General features: G+C 34.8%; 1 protein-coding gene across 1 annotated transcript in view; it reads left to right on the top strand.

The window, feature by feature from the left end:
- BMPER (BMP binding endothelial regulator) overlaps nucleotides 1-20,671 on the top strand; it is a 129,113-nt gene that overhangs the window by 94,385 nt on the left and 14,057 nt on the right. The window contains exon 13 of the mRNA XM_072412224.1: nucleotides 7,490-7,826. Coding sequence (XP_072268325.1) covers nucleotides 7,490-7,826 — 337 coding nt within the window. The remainder of the gene's footprint in view (nucleotides 1-7,489; nucleotides 7,827-20,671) is intronic.

Genomic DNA, 20,671 nt, shown 5'->3' with positions numbered 1-20,671 from the left:
TTTGTTGGAGAGTTTGTTGGACGCAGGAACAAGTAACGCTAAGAACATCTGGTATATTTCCTGGACAAGCTCAATAGTGAACAGACATGCAGGTCCACAGAATCCTAGAAGATGTGTTAAGAGCTTAAATTTGTTTTGACAAAACTGATTTGGGACTGTAATATCCTGGTTGTAGATAAACACCAGGTGAATACTGAGAAATTTCTTATTAACATGTGTCAGATACATAGTGGGGATTCCTCAGAGATTTGGTCTGCACAGTGCATTACTGTTCCAGGCAAATATTATTTACTGCTAAATGAATTAAACAGCATGTAAAATTAATGAGCCACTTTTTTTCCATGTAATGTGATCATTTTCAAGTCACAAGGAACAATTATATAGTATTATGGTTCTATAGCAAATATTAAATTTCAGAAAGGATACTGTTCACATTTCTGCTCCCTTGGTTGCCAAAGTAACTCCACAATCTCTTAAGTCAAATAAGGATCAAACCCTGTGACCTGGGGCTGATGTATATTTGTATAAGGAATATGTAATTCCTTTGTTCAAAATCCTAAATCAGTTAGATATGGCCATTAAACCTAAATTTATCAGCAATCACTTTACAAAATGTGAACTGAATTTCAGAATACAGGGCAGAAATTGTTATCATAAACTACTCCTTTAAGTAAGAGCAAAACAGCAGAAACATGCATTGGTCTACACCATGTACAGTTCCCTTTTAAAATTCTTATAGTACTTGCAGAATGTGTTCAGTGAATGAGACAATTCTACATTTTAAAGAGAAACAAAACTCAAAAGTGCCTAAAACCAAAAAAAAAAAATACACTTACCTTCAATCCCACAGCGATGTCGATCGGTCCGGAAGTGTCCTCCATCGAGTCCTGCATCATCCCGATATCCATCTCCGACCCGGCGCACCGGGCGTTGGTTCTTCTTCCTGCGTCGCCCGATGCAGGCTAGAGATTTGGTGACGTAGGTTGGACAAAAAACTTACTGTCCATCTTACTGTGAATGCGTGAGATCGGCAAATGTTTCTCTTTTCATGAAAAGGCTTCTTCTGCGCATGTCTGAGATATTCGGGCATGTGCAGAAAGAGCACCCAAGAGCCTCCTGGGATGCATGACATTGGTATCCCGGGAGGCTTTGCGCTTCCATTTATTCTCGATCGCCTAAGCAATCGAGAATTTGTTTTTTTTTTAAAAAAACGGTGTTGCACTTAAAAAAAAACACAAACAAATAAAATTTTTACCTTACATAAAAGGGTTGTCTACCCTTTTATGTATAGTGAAATTTCTGAGTTTAGGTACGCTTTAATTGCATGAAAATACTGGGAGTGTAAATGTCAGGAAGCTAAAATTTGTCAGTAATATTTTTAAGGGGGATGATGGCTGATTATAACTTTAGAAAATTCTCATGTATTTTATGATTTCACTATTTATGCAGTCATTGAGACCATCCTACATTATTTTAGACTATAAGGTATAAGACTTTCATTGTGCTTTTTTTTTGGAATGAGGAATGAGTAAAAATGGAGAAAACAGAGAATGAACTACCTGGTATAAGGAAAATTGATATGCAGAAATTAAATAAAACTGGGCCCTCTAAATATGTGACTATATATTAAAATATGATACAAAAAATCTAAATATATACAGCACATGCACAAATGCACAAATATGCATTAGAAAAATGTAAAAGTTCCTATAGATTTAAATATATTTACATTTAGTTCCCAACATTTTAAATCAACTCTGAAACTTTACTAAGTTTGCCTATAGACCTAGCCCTGTAAAACAAAAAAAAAAAGAAATAAAAAAGGAATATATAATGCTCTTGCTGCCCATGTTTCGGAACATTGTAAGAACAATTGTTAAGAAATCTGATTTTTGTTTCTCTGAAACAAACTAGTTTTGTGGTAGTTTTTCTTTTGACCTACACATAAATAGAGTCGGTGCTAAAGGAAGGGTTTGCTAAAAGACCCAGTGAGCTCACTGAGGGACACAAAAAACTAACACTCCAAAAAGTTGGTTGGTTTCAGAAGACCCAAAGAGGAAGTAAACTCAAAAATGCCTAAAACAAAAAAAATACACTTACCTTCAGTTCTGCAGCGCAGTCGATTGGTCTAGAGGTTTCTTCTATCAGGTCCCACATCGTCCCGGTATCTGTCTCTGAGCCAACGCGCCAGGGGGCACCATCTTTGCCTTTTCCTCCTAGTTCTTCCTATGTCATCTGATGCAGGCGCAAAATCGGGTAATGAAGTTTGGAAAAAAACTTACGGATCTCACTGCGCATGCGTGAGATCAGTTAATTTTTCTCCCCCCTCCCTAGGATCACTCAAAACCTCAGCTGTGTTTAGCAAAAGATTTCTTTTGCAAGTCATGCAAACTGTCCCCTCCCCCCTTCAAGTCTCCGTTCTGCACACAGCAAGCAGGGAAGCCCCGTTCGTATCTGGAAGGCGTCCGTATGCCAGATGTCCTTAACCTGGGGACTACCTGTATATTTTGTGACAAAAGGGGAGATAAGTATTTCCTTAATTCTTTTAGAAAATTAGTTTATTAACAAAAATATGGTTTAGTCACAGTTGCTTTGAAGTTGAGGGTCCTCTCATGAATCTCCATTACCCATCTATATAAGTAGCCTACACTGTTACACTGATATATGCCTATATGTACAAATATGCTTTTTAGACGTTACCTCTACAGTATTTCATCTGAACAAAATAGATAATGAATACATCCATATGGTCCACTGTGAACAATTTTTTACAAAGTAGTTTTGAGTAGTAGAATGGATCAAAACTGCATGACAAAACCACTATTCTGAACATGTCCCTAGGGTGTGAGGGAATAAAATATGTAACATTTCTCTTTATATCCCTAAACCCTAGATCCAAGTGTTAACCCCTGTAATCCAATTAAATCATGCAGTGAGTTATTTAGTTTATAATGCTATTTAGGTATTTAATGTTAATTTATTTGAATCTGTACTATTCACATATGGCATTTGCCATATGAAACATTTCTGCATATTTAGGAAAGCTTGTTCTCTTTATAATCTTTGTTCAAGTCTTGTGGATTGGTCCCCAGTGTATTTTATGACCTGACCTGTACTGTGGACACAAACTGTTAAAGACAGCTTTAAAATGCTATAGCAGATGTCTGTGTAATAGACATTATAAACACAAAAGAACCTTTGAGCTCATGCAGTAAATAATGAGGAATCCCCAACATTTTTGGCTAGGTATCCTAGCCATGTCCAGGTCAAACCTATAGGACAGTTTCCTTATTGGCAAAGCTGTATCTGTCTTGCAACAGCCTGTTGGGGTATGATTTGGGGACATGTTAGGAATCAGCACTTTGATTTACAATGCAAACTGTGAGTGAAGAAATCTTTTAGCTTCAAAGTTTTTAGTTTAATATATATTTCAACATACTTTTATAATTGTGAGCAAAAGATTTCTTCTATTTTTACTGGCGACCAAGCTGTACAATCAATAATTTTCCAACATCATTTAGTAATCTGCTATGTTGGATTACTAAAAATCCCACACAAAGTTCTGCTCTTGTTGAGGATGTAGTGGCGTACTTCCTTATTGTCTTCCCCACTCCATAGAACAAAACAGAGCTGTATGTACAGCGTTCGTTCTTGTTGGAAACGATCACCTATCATCCTATTTAGGGATAATTAATTGTCAGTACAGGGTTTAAAAAAATCTGGCACAGAGAGATTCCATGATTCTGTAATCTCTGTGTGACCAATTGTAAAGACTTTCATCATCTACAAACACTTATTTTCAGTGCAGCAGAAACCTAAATTACATAAAACTGATTTTACATGATTTAAAAGCATTATCTAACTGATGTTTTAGTAAGGTTTGCTTTTGATGCTTTTGTAACTGATGCTTTTGTAAGATTTAGGAGTGTTTAGGTAAACCCTAACTAAATAGCATTTCATTTGTTTAAACACTGTGTATCATAACTAATTCACATTCGTAACGGATTAGTTCAGATTTCCTGCTGCCCTTTGCTTTCTATGTGCCTCCAGCTATTTTCAGGGTGTGTTACCCGATGGTCAGGACAGTAAACCATGATTACATAAAGTTACAAGGGACAGCAAGTTGTCATTCCTCAAGAAAAAGGGTTAAAAAGTATTATTTTCATGATACAAAATGAATACACTTATAAATACTTTTGATACATTTTTAATATGTTTAAATTATAGTATGCAAAATTTTGCATAATTGTTTATTTTAAATTAACTTTAAACAAATTTTTGAAACCAGGTTTGCATCCTTGATGGTGCAATTAAGCCAGGGATCTTGTACTCTCTCTAGATCTGAAATGTACTATGTGAATAAGGGGTGGCTACAAGACATCTGTGTCTTGCTCTCCAAGGATGGAGAAACTAGGCTATGATAGGGGAACCTGAGTGGTCCAGAAAACCTGGAAACCATTTGATATTAGCTGGCAAATGTTTTCAATCCTGGACCAGATCTATTTCAGGTTTGCTGGATTCCCCAGGTTCTCCCGTGATATTCTATCTTCTCCAGTCTTTGAGGGCTTTAATAAATCAGGCACGTTAGTTACATTTGCCATTTAAATGTTAAAAATACATTTCATTCCCTGTCCCTAACTGGGTTTTTTATCCTTATTTTAAATATATGCCTGGGGTTGGGCTTTAAAATACCTAAATGTTGAGAATACATAATATTTCTAACTTCATCCCTTTACTTAAACCATGTTGCATTATGAAATATATCCCCCCTAATTATGTTTATCAGTTATCTGATTACTTTTAATACCGACCTAACATTAGCTTAAGCCAGCAAAAAAGGACAAAAATGAGCAAAGCAACAATGACCTAAGATCATACAGCCAAGAGAGTCGTTACTTCCAAATCCGCATTGCCATTTAGAAATTAATTTAATGATGTGTTTTAAAACCACTTTAAAAGCATCAATCATAAGACATGTCACTGGCAACAAAGCACATTTGTCTCAAACAGTAGAGATTTTTCCAAGGGTCTCATTAATTAAATTACTGTAATGGTCACAAAGCTAGAGGCTAAAATGTTGCTGGTGGCTTGAATAATAGAGTTTTTAAAACCTCGGTGGGTTCCATAGCTTTTTGAATAGGACCCTTGAAATTGACATAACTGGAACACCTACAACATTAGCAATGTTATAGTAACCAAGCATTTAATCTGTTTCCACTTCTGCAAAAAGATTATTAAAATATGCCCAGCGAGAGTGCCGATGGACTTTAGAATAATACTTTTTTTTACATAAACAAATTATTATGCCTTTTATCTTATAATCAGATTCAGCAGCTGAATGTTTGTTATTAAAAACAGCATAATTTTATTTTGGAACAATCTACATTGTGGTGCATGAGAAACATCTGTGTGTTCTGGCCTTATGTATACAGTATAGCTCTTAGCTGTTTTAGATGTCTGTTGGAGCCTATGAGGTTGTAATACGTGCATGTAAAGACTTTTGTACTGAAGATTTATTATTATTTGTTGGCAAATTGTTATAGTTGAAGACTTTGGTTTACTTATTAAAAAAAAAGTTTATAGTGAAGGATGTTTAGAATGTTGTAGTTCATTTCAGGCCTTGGTGAAACTGAAGTTTTATAAATAAATAATGTTGACTATACCATGTATATTTTATTATTCATACACAAAATATTTATACAACAGCATCATAAAGCTTAAAAAAACATAGCGTATTCCTACTTTTATCTTTTGTGCATCCAAATTTTTTGCATATTTAGGGCCAGATTGCATACTAGGTAGATTCAAAAAAAGTTGCCAATGTCAGGTTTGCAATGTTGAGCTAAAGGTAGTAATTAACATCATATGGTTATTCTCCATTTAATCCATTTGGGGCAAAATGATATTTCTTCTGATAGCCCACTATAGTCACCCATCCACATTCCTCTTTTTTACTTCAAAAAAGCAGGTTCATGGGCAATGGTAACTATAAAATAGTGCTTAGTCCTTAACAAACCAATATTTAGGCCTGAGCATTCTTATGTAAGGGGGAGAGGGGGCAGTTACAATATCCCCAAAAGTAAGATCCAACAACTTCCAACTTTGGAGCTTATCTAGGTCAGCCAGGAAGGCATCAAGAGTTGTGGGATCAATGGGGATTCTTTGCTGGAAAGGACCGAACAGGACACAGTGTCACTCTGCCATAAATATTATTCTGAACCAGTTCAGGAGGTCCATAAGAAGTGTAAGATACAGCACAAAGCTCATGCTTTAAATATTTTGTTATGAAAGTGTACAATGGAATGCAATGACAAGACACTATTTTATTGACTACAAAAATGCTAACGATGATAAGTAAATCCTTGTGTCATTGTGACCTGTATGTGGTATACAGATACTAATTTGTGTTAAGTTAAATTCACAGTTAGAAGTGGTATTTATTGCATTGACTAGTTGAATGAATTTATATTTTATAGGTTCCACTACTTTTAAATCTCAATCATATGGATGCAACTAGTCTGGCCAAAACATAATTTTAGTGACGTCATGAGTTTTATTGGATTGCAAACAGTTCTATGTAAGAAAATGCTACAGTTAATAGAATAGGTAAAAGTATTTTGTGTAATTCCTCTAATGAAAGTAGGCTGTTAACTAGCTAAACAGTTTTTTCAGTGATCCAGTGACCTTTTGGTCTATCATCACTATATTATTTCATATTGATGATAAAAGGCTGATAGCTTTACTCTGAGCAGATGTTGGGGACACACATTAATGCAACTCCATATTTAAAACTTCTTCAATCTTGAGCAAGTAGTGAAGGTACCTACAGAGCTCGGAAAGAGGGGGAGAGAAACAGCACAAAAAACAACCAGATGTGCTTCAATGCAACATAAATGCTAAAAGGAAGAGGGATCACAGTGAGTGGGCCAGATATAATAATTCTCTCCAAGGTTGGAGAGCATACACTTCCATTGATGAAGCTGGGTGATCCAGCAAACCTGGAATAAATTTCTTAAAAGTGATTTGCTATTTGTTAAAAATCCTGGACCAGATCCATTCCAGGTTTGCTGGATCACCCAGCTTCATCGATGGATGTGTATCCTCTCCAGCCTTGGAGAGCTTTAATAAATCAGGCCCCATTAAAGATTCGTTTTTCAGTTTGTTGATTTGCATTTTTGCTGTCCTATTTACAGGCTGGGTGAGGTACATGTGCTGTAAGTGTTACATACCTTCAGCAAATAAAATGCAGGTTTTGAGTCTTGCTAGACCTAAATAAAAGATAGACAGTAATTTACAGACAGAAATACAAACTTTTGGCAGAAAACACAGCTTTTGCTTGTTTTTCTGTGTGTTTAGTTGTTCAACTGGACCTCATCAATAAACAATTTTGATATAAAGCTGTGTAAAACACCCTGATATTTTTGGTAATATAGCTAATTACCTTGATTTGATGTTATTGATTTATCTAATTTAAATTTTTGTATTTTAGGGCTGGAAATTTCCTGGGATGGAGACAGCTTTGTAGAAGTGATGGCCGCTCCTCATCTAAAAGGGAAGCTTTGTGGTCTTTGTGGCAACTACAACGGACATAAGCGGGATGATCTTTTAGGTAGTGATGGAAACTTCAAGTTTGATGTGGATGATTTTGGAGATTCCTGGAGAGTCGAATCTAATGAATTCTGTAACCGCCCTCGTAGGAAGACTGTGCCAGAGCTGTGCCAAGGGACTGTTAAGGTGAAACTTCGAGCTCACAGAGAATGTCAGAAGTTAAAGTCCTGGGACTTTCAAAACTGTCACTCAACTGTTGACTATGCCATTTTCTATCGGTAAGTTTGAAACTAAGTAATATTATTTGGTTTGCCTTGCCTGTTTTATTCTTGTTTTGTTGCATTTGTTTGTTTTTTTTACAACCAAAAAATTTTAGTTCAAATCAACCAGATATTTTAAGTCCATCAAAACAAAAGTTTGAAAGTCTTTTAGAAAGCTAGTAGATAAGCTAGGGCCCTTACTTTCCGTATAAAAGCAGTGGTCTCTCTGCAAAGATTTGGCATGATGCCTGGTAAATCAGACCTACAGCTCTTCAATGAATGAATCTCAATTGGAGCACCCTAGCTCTGAGTTAGCAAGGGGTATGTTTTCTTACATCTTTCTCTGTAGCAGTAATAACAGTGGAGAACATTTATTTCTGCTGCTAAACAGGGCTTGAATACATTATAATAGAACAGTGCTACTGTAAACTTTAGAGACTTAATTACAGTGGTTGTTACTATCCTTTATCTGTTTTGTAATACTTCAATATCCACATCATAGCCCAGTGTTTACCAACCAGGGTTCCTCCAGATATTGCTAGGGGTTCCATGAGTAATGAGCATTTTGTGTATCTCGGTTTAACTGACACCCTTGACGTTTTTGGTTATCTGTAAAGGAAACATTTTTCCCACTGCCCACCAATAAATAAGAGATTCTTTCTAGTTACCACCAGGCTAATGTACTGTGAGCTGTGAATATAGTAAATATACTAGGTGTTCATTAAAACCTGAACATTATTTCAAGGGGTCAACTCATGTGGAGTTCTATTTCAGTAGGATAGAAAGAGAACTATTACTGGAGAGAATGTGACCTTTGCTTTTTTTTTTCGGAGGGTTTCCAAATTAAATTTTACTTTGAACAACTTTCTTCAAAGTCCAAAAGCCAGCAAATAATAACATATTTGTAAACCACAGTTCAATGTTTTATAAATGTATAGAGTTTCTTTTTTGAGCATAGCTCACTGTTTTAAATTAGCCCCTATAAAAATGAGCAGTTAACACTGTAGCAGAATGAAAGAAACATTTTATCAAACACAATTAATTAGACACAAAAATCTTGCTAAAATAGGTTTACAAATATAAAGGTCCAATGCAACCTTTACATGGGAGCCTATATTGTTATTTATCCAACATTCCAAAGATCTTAACCTTTTACAATGTGACTGGTTTCATGACAGATTTGTTACACTTTGCATTCCTAAAATCACTTTAAATAACCCACAGAAGACGTGTTTCAAATAGGATTTTGGAGTTCTTGCAAAGCCTTTATGGCTTTTTTGTTGAACGTGCTTTGTGCGAGTCTCGTGACGATTTTTCAAACAGAACAATTTAGTATAAGTAATAATTCTGCTGAAAAGCATGGAACAGTGTATCATATTGCTTCTAGCTTCATAGTTATTTATTACATCACTTTGCCTAGGAATACTTCCTTGATTTTATACTAATGTTACTTGGCTACAGACACTGTGGATTTAAATCACTGGCACCATCTAGTTTTTCCTTTATTGCCTCAAAAGAAAAGACATCACTGACTTTCCTGCAGCAAAATACTGATGGATAAATAAAAGCCACTTTTTTTTTTTAATATACCACATAGTGTACAAAAGAATGTGCTACAAAAACAACATCTTGCAGATGTTATATAAGACAATTCATGTTTATCTAAACTTTTAAAGTGGACATGTTTACATTTAATTATTTAACAAATCAAAATATGTCTGCATTACCAAATCTCATATTTATGTTAGGTGTGTTCAATAAAATCATACCTTGAAATTGGTAAAAAAAAAAAATTAGAATAAATGTGTTTCTTCCAATTTTCCATTTGAGCCAAATTACAGAACATGGTCTCTCCCTATCAGTCATCAGAAAGGGTCTATTTCTAAATGTTTTAACCAAGATTTACTTTTATCCCAAATTCACACATTTTTCTCATCTGATTCTTAAAAAAATGTAAAAGTTAAAGTGGAATTAAACCAGGGTTTACTAACCTATCCCTGCTCCATCTAAGGTACCACCATTTTCCTTTTTTCTTCACTTCCCAAAGATGATCTTTGTTCATTTGTTCATTTCTTTGATTGGGCTCACTGGATAACATAACTCAAATATTAGGCAAAATTCAATGGTAGTGTCATAACCTCCTACCCTGCACATATCTATTGAAAACTAAGGCAAGTCCAACAAAGTGATTGGCCATTAGAAATGCATGGGAAGGATAGAGCATGCTTCAATATAACCAGAGCCTTTCCCTATCAGAATATCCCAGAATTTTTATCTTCTATTTCTATTGAATATTATACTTGATAACTTTTTTTTGTAAGTGAATTTAAGAGACTTTGTAGCTCATAAGTTTTGCATGTAAAGCTGCAATCATTTAAGAGCACCCAGTTGCCATTTAAAGTCCAATTCTGGTCAAACCCTTTTTTAGCTTTGGATAGGGATCTCCTATTATTGCAGTCTTAGTTTGGGTGGTGTTGGGGGCATTTTCCTCACTTGTACTGGTCACACATTTACAAGCAATAAGGACTACTAACTGCCTAGTCTGATTTTCCAAAGTCCAGAAATATAGCATATACATGTACAATATTCTGCCCTTTAAATCTTGGGATGAGGTGAATACCAGGACATATGGAAGCTCTCAAATGGATTTTATACACATGACATGACTTGATGTCATGAGATGACATATACTTTTGAAAAAAATACAATTGGAATTACTATGCCTGTAAGATTCAGATCATATCCAATATTTTTTCACAATGGTGATTAAACATGAAAACTGGCACATGTGTAGTAGGCCTTAGTGATGTAGGATCCCTGCAATGGGGACACACCAACAAAAACCAGGCAGTAGTTCTAAGTCTTTCTTCTCTCTCCATAACTAAAAAAATGTTTGGCTGGATTTGCAGTTTGTGTCAGTAGTAGATATAAACCTGGTATCACTTTATGTCATAAATGATTAATGATTTTTATGATTAATGATTTTTATTCTTTAGGAATAGGATTTCAAAAGTGTATTTGTTATATGTGCTTCCATCAATAAAATGTAGTATTGCTTCCAAAGTAAGCTAGGTGTTGTAAGCCAGTTTCTTTATGTACATCTAGTATTTTCATACTGAAGCATGCTTTTGCTATATCTCAAAATATTACTTGTGACAGCAGTTTTTCTGTGTTTTAGGTATTTAAAAAGAAAGTATATTTTACTATTAGATTTTTTTTCTGAGCATCGACTTTGATCTCATATTCTAGTCTAGAAGTTGAATTAGTGCTTTTGCATAAGTCCACTTTTTGAGTCCTACATATTAAATTTTGGGTGCATTTTCTGCAGGTTAAATCAACCTTTCCTACCTAAATATAACATACTGCCTAAATTTAAACATTAAATCTTGCTTATATAACCTCATATTTGTTCCATTTGAGAATAGTTTTACTTTGCTTTCTACCTGGCCTCTCATTGTATGTCAGTTGAAAAATGCCTTATCTACTATGGCTTGGGATATGACTACTTGCTAAATTCAAGAAGTACGCTGGAAAGAAATAGCTGTAGTTCGGTGTGCAAGCACTTAACCTAAAGGGAATTAAGCAGCCCATTAATAAAAAGAGAATATGTTTTGATTCCTATTGAATGTGGATAGATTGGACATGTTGTTAAATGTCCATCCAAAGTTTTTGTTTGTATGAACAGTTAAGTACACTTTATTTGGTAAAAACAGTTGAAAGGGCAGGATATTAAAGTTTGTATAGTCTTTTAATACTTCCAGTGCATCAATTCTCAACTGGAATATTGATTGGATCAGTTTGGTTGAGCACAAAATCAGTAACAGAACTGCTCATGCATACTAGGCTTTACATACATGGTTCCTCCATGTTACCATATAACCTATAACCAAGTACAACTAATAATGTTGTTTAAACTTCAACCTTAAATTTTAAACAAGCAATGGAAACTATTTTCTAACTGGATATAAAACACAACCAGATAATTCAAGACATATATGATACTTGTATTCTCAGTTTAGATTTTTTTCTTCTGACTAGACTGTAATTTAACAGTCTCTTCTCTACCTGTGTCTCTTCTACATAACTCTCCCTCTAAAATAATATAACTGTCTGTAACACATTACTGTAGGTATAAAGTATGCATGCATGATTTCATGTGACCATGTTTAGTGCTGTATTTCACTTCTGTTCTCTAATGCAAACACGTAATGTTTTAGTAGACACATGGGAAGAAAAGAAACAGCTGCTGCTTTTTTTCCTTTACAAAAGTATGTTTCTCTAATGCAGTACTTGTAAAGATGTTATACAAGCTTGTATTTTACCAAATGGGAACAGATAGTTAAATGTGACAGAGCATTAATGGACATAGTCAAAAACATGTGATGTACCCTGGCTATATCACACTTAACACAAAATGGATTTTATATTGATAGTGAAGGATCTATGAAAAAACTGACATCATGGAAAAAAAATAACTCTGTAATCAAGGCCAGAACTTATGCCACTTTTCTTCAGTAAAAAAAAAATTACTATGGAATATGAAGCCTAACTCCATCATAAATTTTGTGTTTGGTTTCACTAGAGTTGGGAAGGTTAAGAACTTCTATTGAGTCCTTATTGTCTGTGTCCCCATGGAGAACATGTCCCCCAAACCGGGTCTGTTTGATAGCATGAGACAGAGGGAACATTTTTCCAAGAGACCCACAGGCTTGTCCATTGTCTTGCTACTACTTCCTAATTTACAAATCCCAGAAGGCTGTAGATTCTACCACCCGCAATAAATCAGATCTGGTGTCACGTAATCAAAAGGTTGGCTACAAACATACAGCTGGCTTACAAAGACATGTTAAACAAAGATGGCTGTGTGGGACAGGGCTTGGGCTGGTAAATAGGTTTTTGCAGCATAGGCAAGTATTAAAAATAACAGAAGAATTCTTTTGATTGGGAAGTGCAAGGTCTGCTTTAAATATGGGTCTGCGAATGATTATTGCATACCATAGTGAGATTAGAGCTACTCATGTAGCCATATCGCATTGCTACTAAAATATTTCTCAGTTTGCCAAAAAATCATCCTAAAACCATGTTTTTTTTATGAACCATAGCTTAAAATAAAACTATGGACTATGGGTGCGGCAAGAGCATTTGTTATAATATGCAAGTATGAACAACTCCATTGCATAGTATGCCAAACATACAACTATGCACTTTTCCTCACCACTTCGTAACTGGTAGGGCCATCTTTATGAAAACCAGTAATAAAGACCAGTAATAATGCAACTTTATGACCAGTAATAATGCAAATATTGGCTGTACATATTAAGGAGCCAGTGATCATGCAATGGAAAAACTGTAAAACAGTTAGTATAGTTTTCTCTTATATATATATATATATATATATATATATATATATATATATATATATATATATATATAAAAAAAGTTCAACATTTGCAATTCACTTTATTGTCCTCATTTATCAATGAGTAGCAGACTGGCTGTTTATTAAGGAGCCATTTTGACCACAGCTCCAAGTGGATAACTGTGGTTTGTAGATATCTGTAAAATAACTGGGTATAATGAAGTTTGCAATAAATAAAAATTGTGCATTTGTTCTAACTTCAGAGAACATTTTCAGGCTTGCAACCTCCTTTAATAATTTTGTTGCACATTCTCTAAATTGTGAGCTTATTTTATGAATCAATACTAATTTTGATTTCAAGATTCTACAGCTGTATGATTTAAGTCAGGAGTAAAATTCAAGTTTAGCTGCTCAGTAAGTATGAAAAATATACACATACTTTTCTTTCTATTTCCACAAGTTGATGAAATACAGAACCACAAACCTAAGTGATCTGTTTATATAAATTCCCGAAGGACTGCAAGGAACTGCCAAAAAGAACAATTACATCAATTTGTAGCTTTCTGGTTACCATATTGGTACCCACATTTTTGGGGTTGCCAAAGCACATTTCTAGATGTAAGCAGATAACACAATAAAGTAAAGCAAAATTGACAGGAGGCTTAGATGAATGTTTAATTGTTTTACCTAATATAGGAAAGAGGGAAAGCATTTCAATGAATCACTTTCTCTGATTTGTGGATCATTAGATAGTGACAATGCTTTTATTATGCCTTGACCCAAATGTTGGGTAAATGGTCCATATTAATATGTTGATAAAAAAACGTTAATCTTTCAATCTTCCTTGTATGTTTTTCCAATGTTGCCACACTATTTATATAAAGTACAAGTACTAGAAGCTATAAAATAACTGGTAATTAACTTGATCAATGGTGTAAACTTTTAGCTCCTGTCATTTGCTTGTAGACTAGGGTTGTTTGTTCTGTTTCACTTGCTTTGCTTAATTAAGTACATTTTACATAAAGTCCTCATGTCCTCTGGGAAATAGGTTTTATGTAGAAGATCCAGAAACTCTATTTTCCCTAGAATTGTTATCCAGTAGTCATCTACTAGTTGCTAGTTTGTTTAGACAGATTTGGCATGTATAGAAGCTGGGAAAAAGAAAACTACTGAGAAAACACACTATATAGCTAAAGTAAAATAATCACAAAGTGGATTGTTACTTTTAGTTAAAATAGATATGGAAATGACCAGTAGGTATAAATATAATGGTAGGATTAACCTAATCTCTTTATACCTCCTAAAAGTTTATTTTAGTCGTATAATGTTACAGGTAGCTACTTTGGGTTCTAGAATTGGGAACTAACCTTAGGAGGTAGGATTGGTTTGGGCAAGGCTAACTTTTACGTACATTTATTGAACTGCTGATTTGAACTCAGTTTCACTGCAGGTGACCTAGAGATTCATTTTTGTATCACCTGCTCAATATAAATTGACAATGTTTGTGATAGGTTTAATTTAATGTGTTTAAATGTGCAGGTACACTAAACAGTTTAAGAAATTTTGTTCATTTCATTTTGTTTGTAGCTCTCTTTTGTTTTTAATTCAACTTTTTATAGATGGTTGAATCAGTTGAACTGCCAACAAATATGAGGTCATGTAGAGCAAATGTGTGGCAGAGTGCATGGTGAACCTCCTAAACTTGCCCTAAGTATTTCGTTGTGAATTTCGTGTGGAAACAATGTCCTCATGATACCATATGACTTACATTAGATCCTGAAGCTCCAGTATGATATTGCTAAATCCCTTGTACATCTATCACATCTACTAATACAGCATTTCAAATAGTTTTGTGCCAGTAATGTGCCTCCTTCATTTATTATTGATGTAAATATTGTATACATCGTTATGCTGATCATGTAAGTAATTCTTATATATAGTGCTGTTTTCTATAAAGTTCAATGCAAAATCTACTGTATATTGTGGCCTAAGTTACAACTCATCCCCAGTCGTACACACCACATCAGTCTATTCATCTATGATGCATCAAGGGAGATTGTGTTACTGCCTTCACCACAGTAATGGAAGATGATTTTATTGTCCATGACACACACACATGTAAATCACTGCCAGAAGAATATTCTCAGACTTGTGATGAGAAGTCTTGGATGGGAATTCAAAGTTGAAAGTCTTGCTTTGAATGTGAACCTGGTTCTTAGCAAGACCTGTTGACCTAAGCAAGTCTGTTTCCCCCAGTCCTCCACACACTTGTGTGTGTTCACAGAATGTCTTCCAGCAGCCTGGGAGCAAATTTGAAACACATAATTCTCTTTGTATCGAGAGTTATCACAGCTGTAACATACTAACCCATTGCCAGAGGAATCACAGATGTGTCTTCTTCCCTCTGGGTATAGCATAAAATAAGAAATAAGATTGGAATTAAATTTTCACAAGAATCTAACCAAACTATGGTCTTGGACAATGGTGCGTTCACCTGGGATAGCCTCTGGCTTGTCTCCAGTCTTTGCTGTGTAGAATTCTTCTCTGACCCACTCTCCTATTTTCTTTGATTTCCTATATAGGAAACTGATGGCGTCTCATTTTTAATGTTTGATAGAAAAAACATATGAACTGGCAATCCCTGTCCTAATAATGGTTTAAAGAATCATTTCACAGTAGTATCCATGGAATGCTTTTACAACCTTTGTTCTGCATCCTTATAGAAGATTGAGTTTACATTCACTGCATTTATATAATATGTTCCAGAGCAGCTATGATAAAATAGCCATCTTGCAGTTAGCATTTGGGTTACATTTTGCATTCTTACATTTTTGGCATAGTATGGGCTGTAATTATGGTGCACCTGCACTAATACATTAAAAAAACATCAACTCTGCTTCTGTCTAGGTGGCAGGAGGCTCAGCTGTACATTCCTAAAGTAACCTAATAAAGACAGGAGATTTTTAAATCATGTAGCAGATAGCAGGCATGCATAAAAGTGGAAACATTTTCAATTGCGCTAGGCTTAGTCTTTTGGTTTTGTTTTCTCTTGCTACATCTGTCTTCATTTGTTGTGATATTTCTGGCAAAGTATTCAGATCATGTGCATATACCATTGTTTTTGATCCGTAAGGATATTAAAGTTACTTTTTGCAGATAAAAAGCATTAATTAAATCTTGTATGTATAAAGTAAAAATCTAAACTAGGCACCAATTAGGTGTTCTTCATGCACATAAAACAGTAACTACATGGTTGTACTGTACTGGCTATTTTGCAGATGCTGCTCTTTTACTGTGCAGTTAGAGGGTGCATTGCCTGATTGAAGTAGAAAAAAAACTTCTTCAATATATGTATTTAATCAGTGTATTTGACTAATTATCCATAGTTCAGGTTTAAAGATCATTATTCTATTCCATTCTTTCTTACTTCATATAAACAGTAAACACCCTCTTCCATGTGTCTTGCTTTATTGTCATAGAGCATTGCATCACAGTTGATTTTGTTTTTTTTTATTGATCAAAAGATAAATACATTCTTCCATGTCAAAGTAAAAACAGATATCTTCAAAATGATCTCAATCATTTACAATGAAAATGAAAATATGTATAAAAACTGCATGGATTTACTTTGCCTTAAAGTTAGTATTTAGCTGATGCACCCTTAGTAGTATTTACCATGGGGAATCTTAAAATTTGTCTGTACACTGACAACAACAGGTTTTCCCCAATTCGCTTTGTAAAACTGCTTAAGCTCCAGTTAGTTGCATGGGACATGGAGTAAATTGAGATATTCCAGTTCATCCACAAATCTTTTGTAAATCGAGGTCAAGGTTCAGACTTGGCCATTCAAGAGCATTGTAGACTTAATTTTTCATACACTGCTTCTGCATTTGGGGTGTACCCTTTGTTAAATACCTAAAGACACGGTGCAATATGTCATGTGTTGCTATTCTTCTGAGGCTGTAATTACCTAGTTTTCGGACCTGCCAAGGACCGAATGATTTTCTATTATGTTTTGAATTTTGGAATTGAAACCTTGGAGTTGAAGCATGGAGTGCTTTCTTTTTCCCATTTTCCCATTTCTGTTTAAATAAATAAATATATATATATAAATATAAATATATATATATATATATATATATATATATATATATATATATGCTGTTTATCTACTATGATGTATAAAGGCAATAAAGGTAATAAAACAATGAAAACTTTTTATAGGCACTGTATGTGGCTCAGAATCTAAAATGTTCACCTTCTTTTTATAGTGGTTAAAAAGGTTTCATTTAGTATGAATGTTTTTCTATGTGTCAGATGGCATAGACAGCAAATGTTCTGAGTCATATTGCAGCAATAAGTAATAGATGAGTATAGAGAATATTCAGGGATATATCCAAAGGTCAGCCATTACCTCCTGTACTCCTGATAATTTTGCAGCTGTGTTGACACTGTGTCAGGTTCCCAAGGGTAACATTTGTAGTGTATGCAAGTGTTTAATTTTACATTTAGTTTGACATTTTCTTTTTTATTTTAATGCCTATGAATCTGCATGTACGTGTATTGTGTCACTATTATAATCTATGAAAATAACTGCTTGGGTTCACAGACAAAATCTTGGTGCTAATACTAGTCTAACACTCATCTTTAAAGCAGCTACATTAGTCTGCTAAACACATTGCTGATCTAAGTACCACTAAAATGAACCAAAGTGCTGCAAAGTTAACATAGAAATAGTGTAGCACATATGTGCATTTCAGAGTAATACAAAACAAAATAAAGCAAATGCTTAAAGCAGCTAAGCACTCTTCTTTATTAGTACTAGAGATAAGAATAGGGAAAAGGTCTAGGTAAATTAGGGTCAGGAATTGGGGAATTATGTTTGAGTGAACTAGGGGGGGGGGGGATCTCAACATCAGGAAAATGGTGATAGAGGTTTGTACAGGCACTGGACAGCACAGGGTATGGGGAACATACAATGGGTATTTTTCCCTCAACACATTTTGTGGAGGTCAGTGGGGGTGTTATAGGAGATCAAAAAACTTGGTACCAATAAAAAAGGAAGTAAGTATCCCTCATGCTGCCTGTGTAGCAAATTAGAGTGTTGCTCTCCTTTTCCTTTGCCATAATTCCATCAATACAAATCCTAACTGTATTGATTTTGGGGACAAATGGGTGAACAACACTGATTGCTACAGGGGAACAGAAGATCAACACCACTTGAATGGTTAGTTTCTGCAAATGATTTCAGCTGGAGATTTATTTGAATCTATCTTAGAAAACTTAGCTTGTTGTGCATACATGCTTCTTTATTTTATATACTACTTCTGTTTTTTATCCCTTGGCTTCTCTGTTTTCATAACAGCACTACAAAGTTCTAAAGTGCTCATCCTCACACATGTTCTCTGATTACTTTGTCTATTTTTTAAGATATGTTGATTATGGTTTATTGTTTTTCTTGTAATTTTTTTTAAAGTTTCTAACTTTTAGTGATGGTTTCAACACTTTATTGTTTGCATTCGAAAGTGATGCAATAATTGGATGTGATGTTTGACCTGATAAGTTTATGTTTATTGTTTAACAAATATTTGGTATTGTGGGGAAGGCTTTGAAACACTGCTTAGTATGCAGGGGTTCAGGTCCAAAAGGAATAAGTGAGACTTCTGTTAGGTGTTATTTGTTCAGGTAGAGCAAAGTCATTTGTTGCAGGAATTTGGGGACTTAGTAACTTTTAAAGCAGGTCTTCCACTAAGGTACTAAATGTACCCAAAAAAGCTAATATTATACTTACCTTAACCTCCTGTTCTGCTAGCAGTGCCTAAGCAAGGATGATGTCATCAACTTTCCATGGAGATTACTGTGAAAGGCAGATCAACCAATATTCACATGAGAAAATACTCTTAAATTGGACTAAAACATCTTTTTATGAGATTTATCCATCATTGTGTTCCACAGTAATCTACCCAAAAGTACAATGACCTCCTAGTGATACAGGTAGGTAAGTGACAATGTAAGCAGACCTTCCATTTCACAAGAGGGCTTGCCAATAGGAAAGGTTTCAATCGAGTTTTTCATAAGGCATTTGACATGCTGTGCACTGTAAGCGTAGCACTGCTTTTCAAAACTTTATTTGAAGATGGCATGGATATTTAGAGGTGTAGGTTTAGAAGTTATTAATATTACCAGGCAAGGGGTTTCTTAAAAATGTTCGGGACCAGATTCATTCCAGATTTGCTGGAACATTCAGGATGGTCTATGTTCTCCAGTCTAGGAGACCTTTAATAAATCAGGACCATGAAATAACTCTAGTAGAGAGTCTTAATTGCCCTAGCCTAAGTGAGATATCTAAAGGACAAAAACAGTGGCATTTTGATTTCCGAAGAAAGAGAACTATATACACTATAAAACTATGCCTTCTATGAAATAGCTTGGGTCTAGGAACCTTGCTACTTGGCATATTTCCACCAGTCAAGGTGTTTTCATCTTTCTTGATGAAAATGGAAATCCCTTTAAAACCTTTAATTAAGTTTCCATGAAAGGTTTGTTATATTGCTACCTCTGCTAAAAGTATTTCACAATCAAGGAAATGACTACTGCATGTTTCTTGGCTAGGAATTAAGCATGAATATATTTATTTCTTAAATTTAGAAAGCCTGTTTCTATTTTTATAATATATGATGTCATCTTCTACTTATAAAAACATATACTTACTAAGAAACTTTTGGCCCTAAAGAAACACTTTATGAGAAACCACTACTGGGAGGATCTCGGTATGATTTAGCTGAGCAGAATCCAGACTTTCATTCACCAGATTACTTGCTTTATTATTATACCACAGAACTCCCAAAAACACTCACCATGAAACCTCATCATAACATTCAGCTGTGTATGTCTATTGTTTCATCCTGTCCTTGTTCTTCCTTCCATGTAAGAATATATGTTGTGCTTCATCTGCAATGTCTACCTTTGACCTTTTGATATCCGGCAATGAACTAGAGCGTACCTCAGGCATCACTTTCCCTACAGTGTGCTTTACAGTTGCTGGTTACGTCCTTCCTAATTTTGACAGCTACACTTTATTTATGCATCTCTTGAGGCGCCTGGCAGCACATTTCAAAATAAGTCCTAAATAGGCATTTAAATTGATTAGGACGTGTGTTACTACAGGGGTGGTCTTACCAGCTTACTGTCTTGTGTAAAAAAATAAAAATAAAAAAAAGGACATGGGCTAAATTGTCTGTAAGACAGTATTCATATTGAATTGGCTCAACTATAGAAAAAGCTCTTTAAGGACTGCATGACCTTAAAATTTAAAACTACAGCCCTGTAGCACTTAGATAAAGTGTACAAGCATTTTGTTTATCTCCTCCAATTGAGGTGGTTGTGGTTGCTTCTGATGTAACTCCTGCTCATTCAGTGTACCATCTCCTACAAATTGCTAGTAGAAAATGGGGAAAGAGTTTTTAGCAGAACAGAAATGTCTCTACACTTTTACTCTCTCCTT

This window comes from Pyxicephalus adspersus, chromosome 5 (genome assembly GCF_032062135.1).
Source record: "Pyxicephalus adspersus chromosome 5, UCB_Pads_2.0, whole genome shotgun sequence".
Taxonomy (NCBI): domain Eukaryota; kingdom Metazoa; phylum Chordata; class Amphibia; order Anura; family Pyxicephalidae; genus Pyxicephalus; species Pyxicephalus adspersus.
This window is presented reverse-complemented; position numbering and strand designations above follow the sequence as displayed.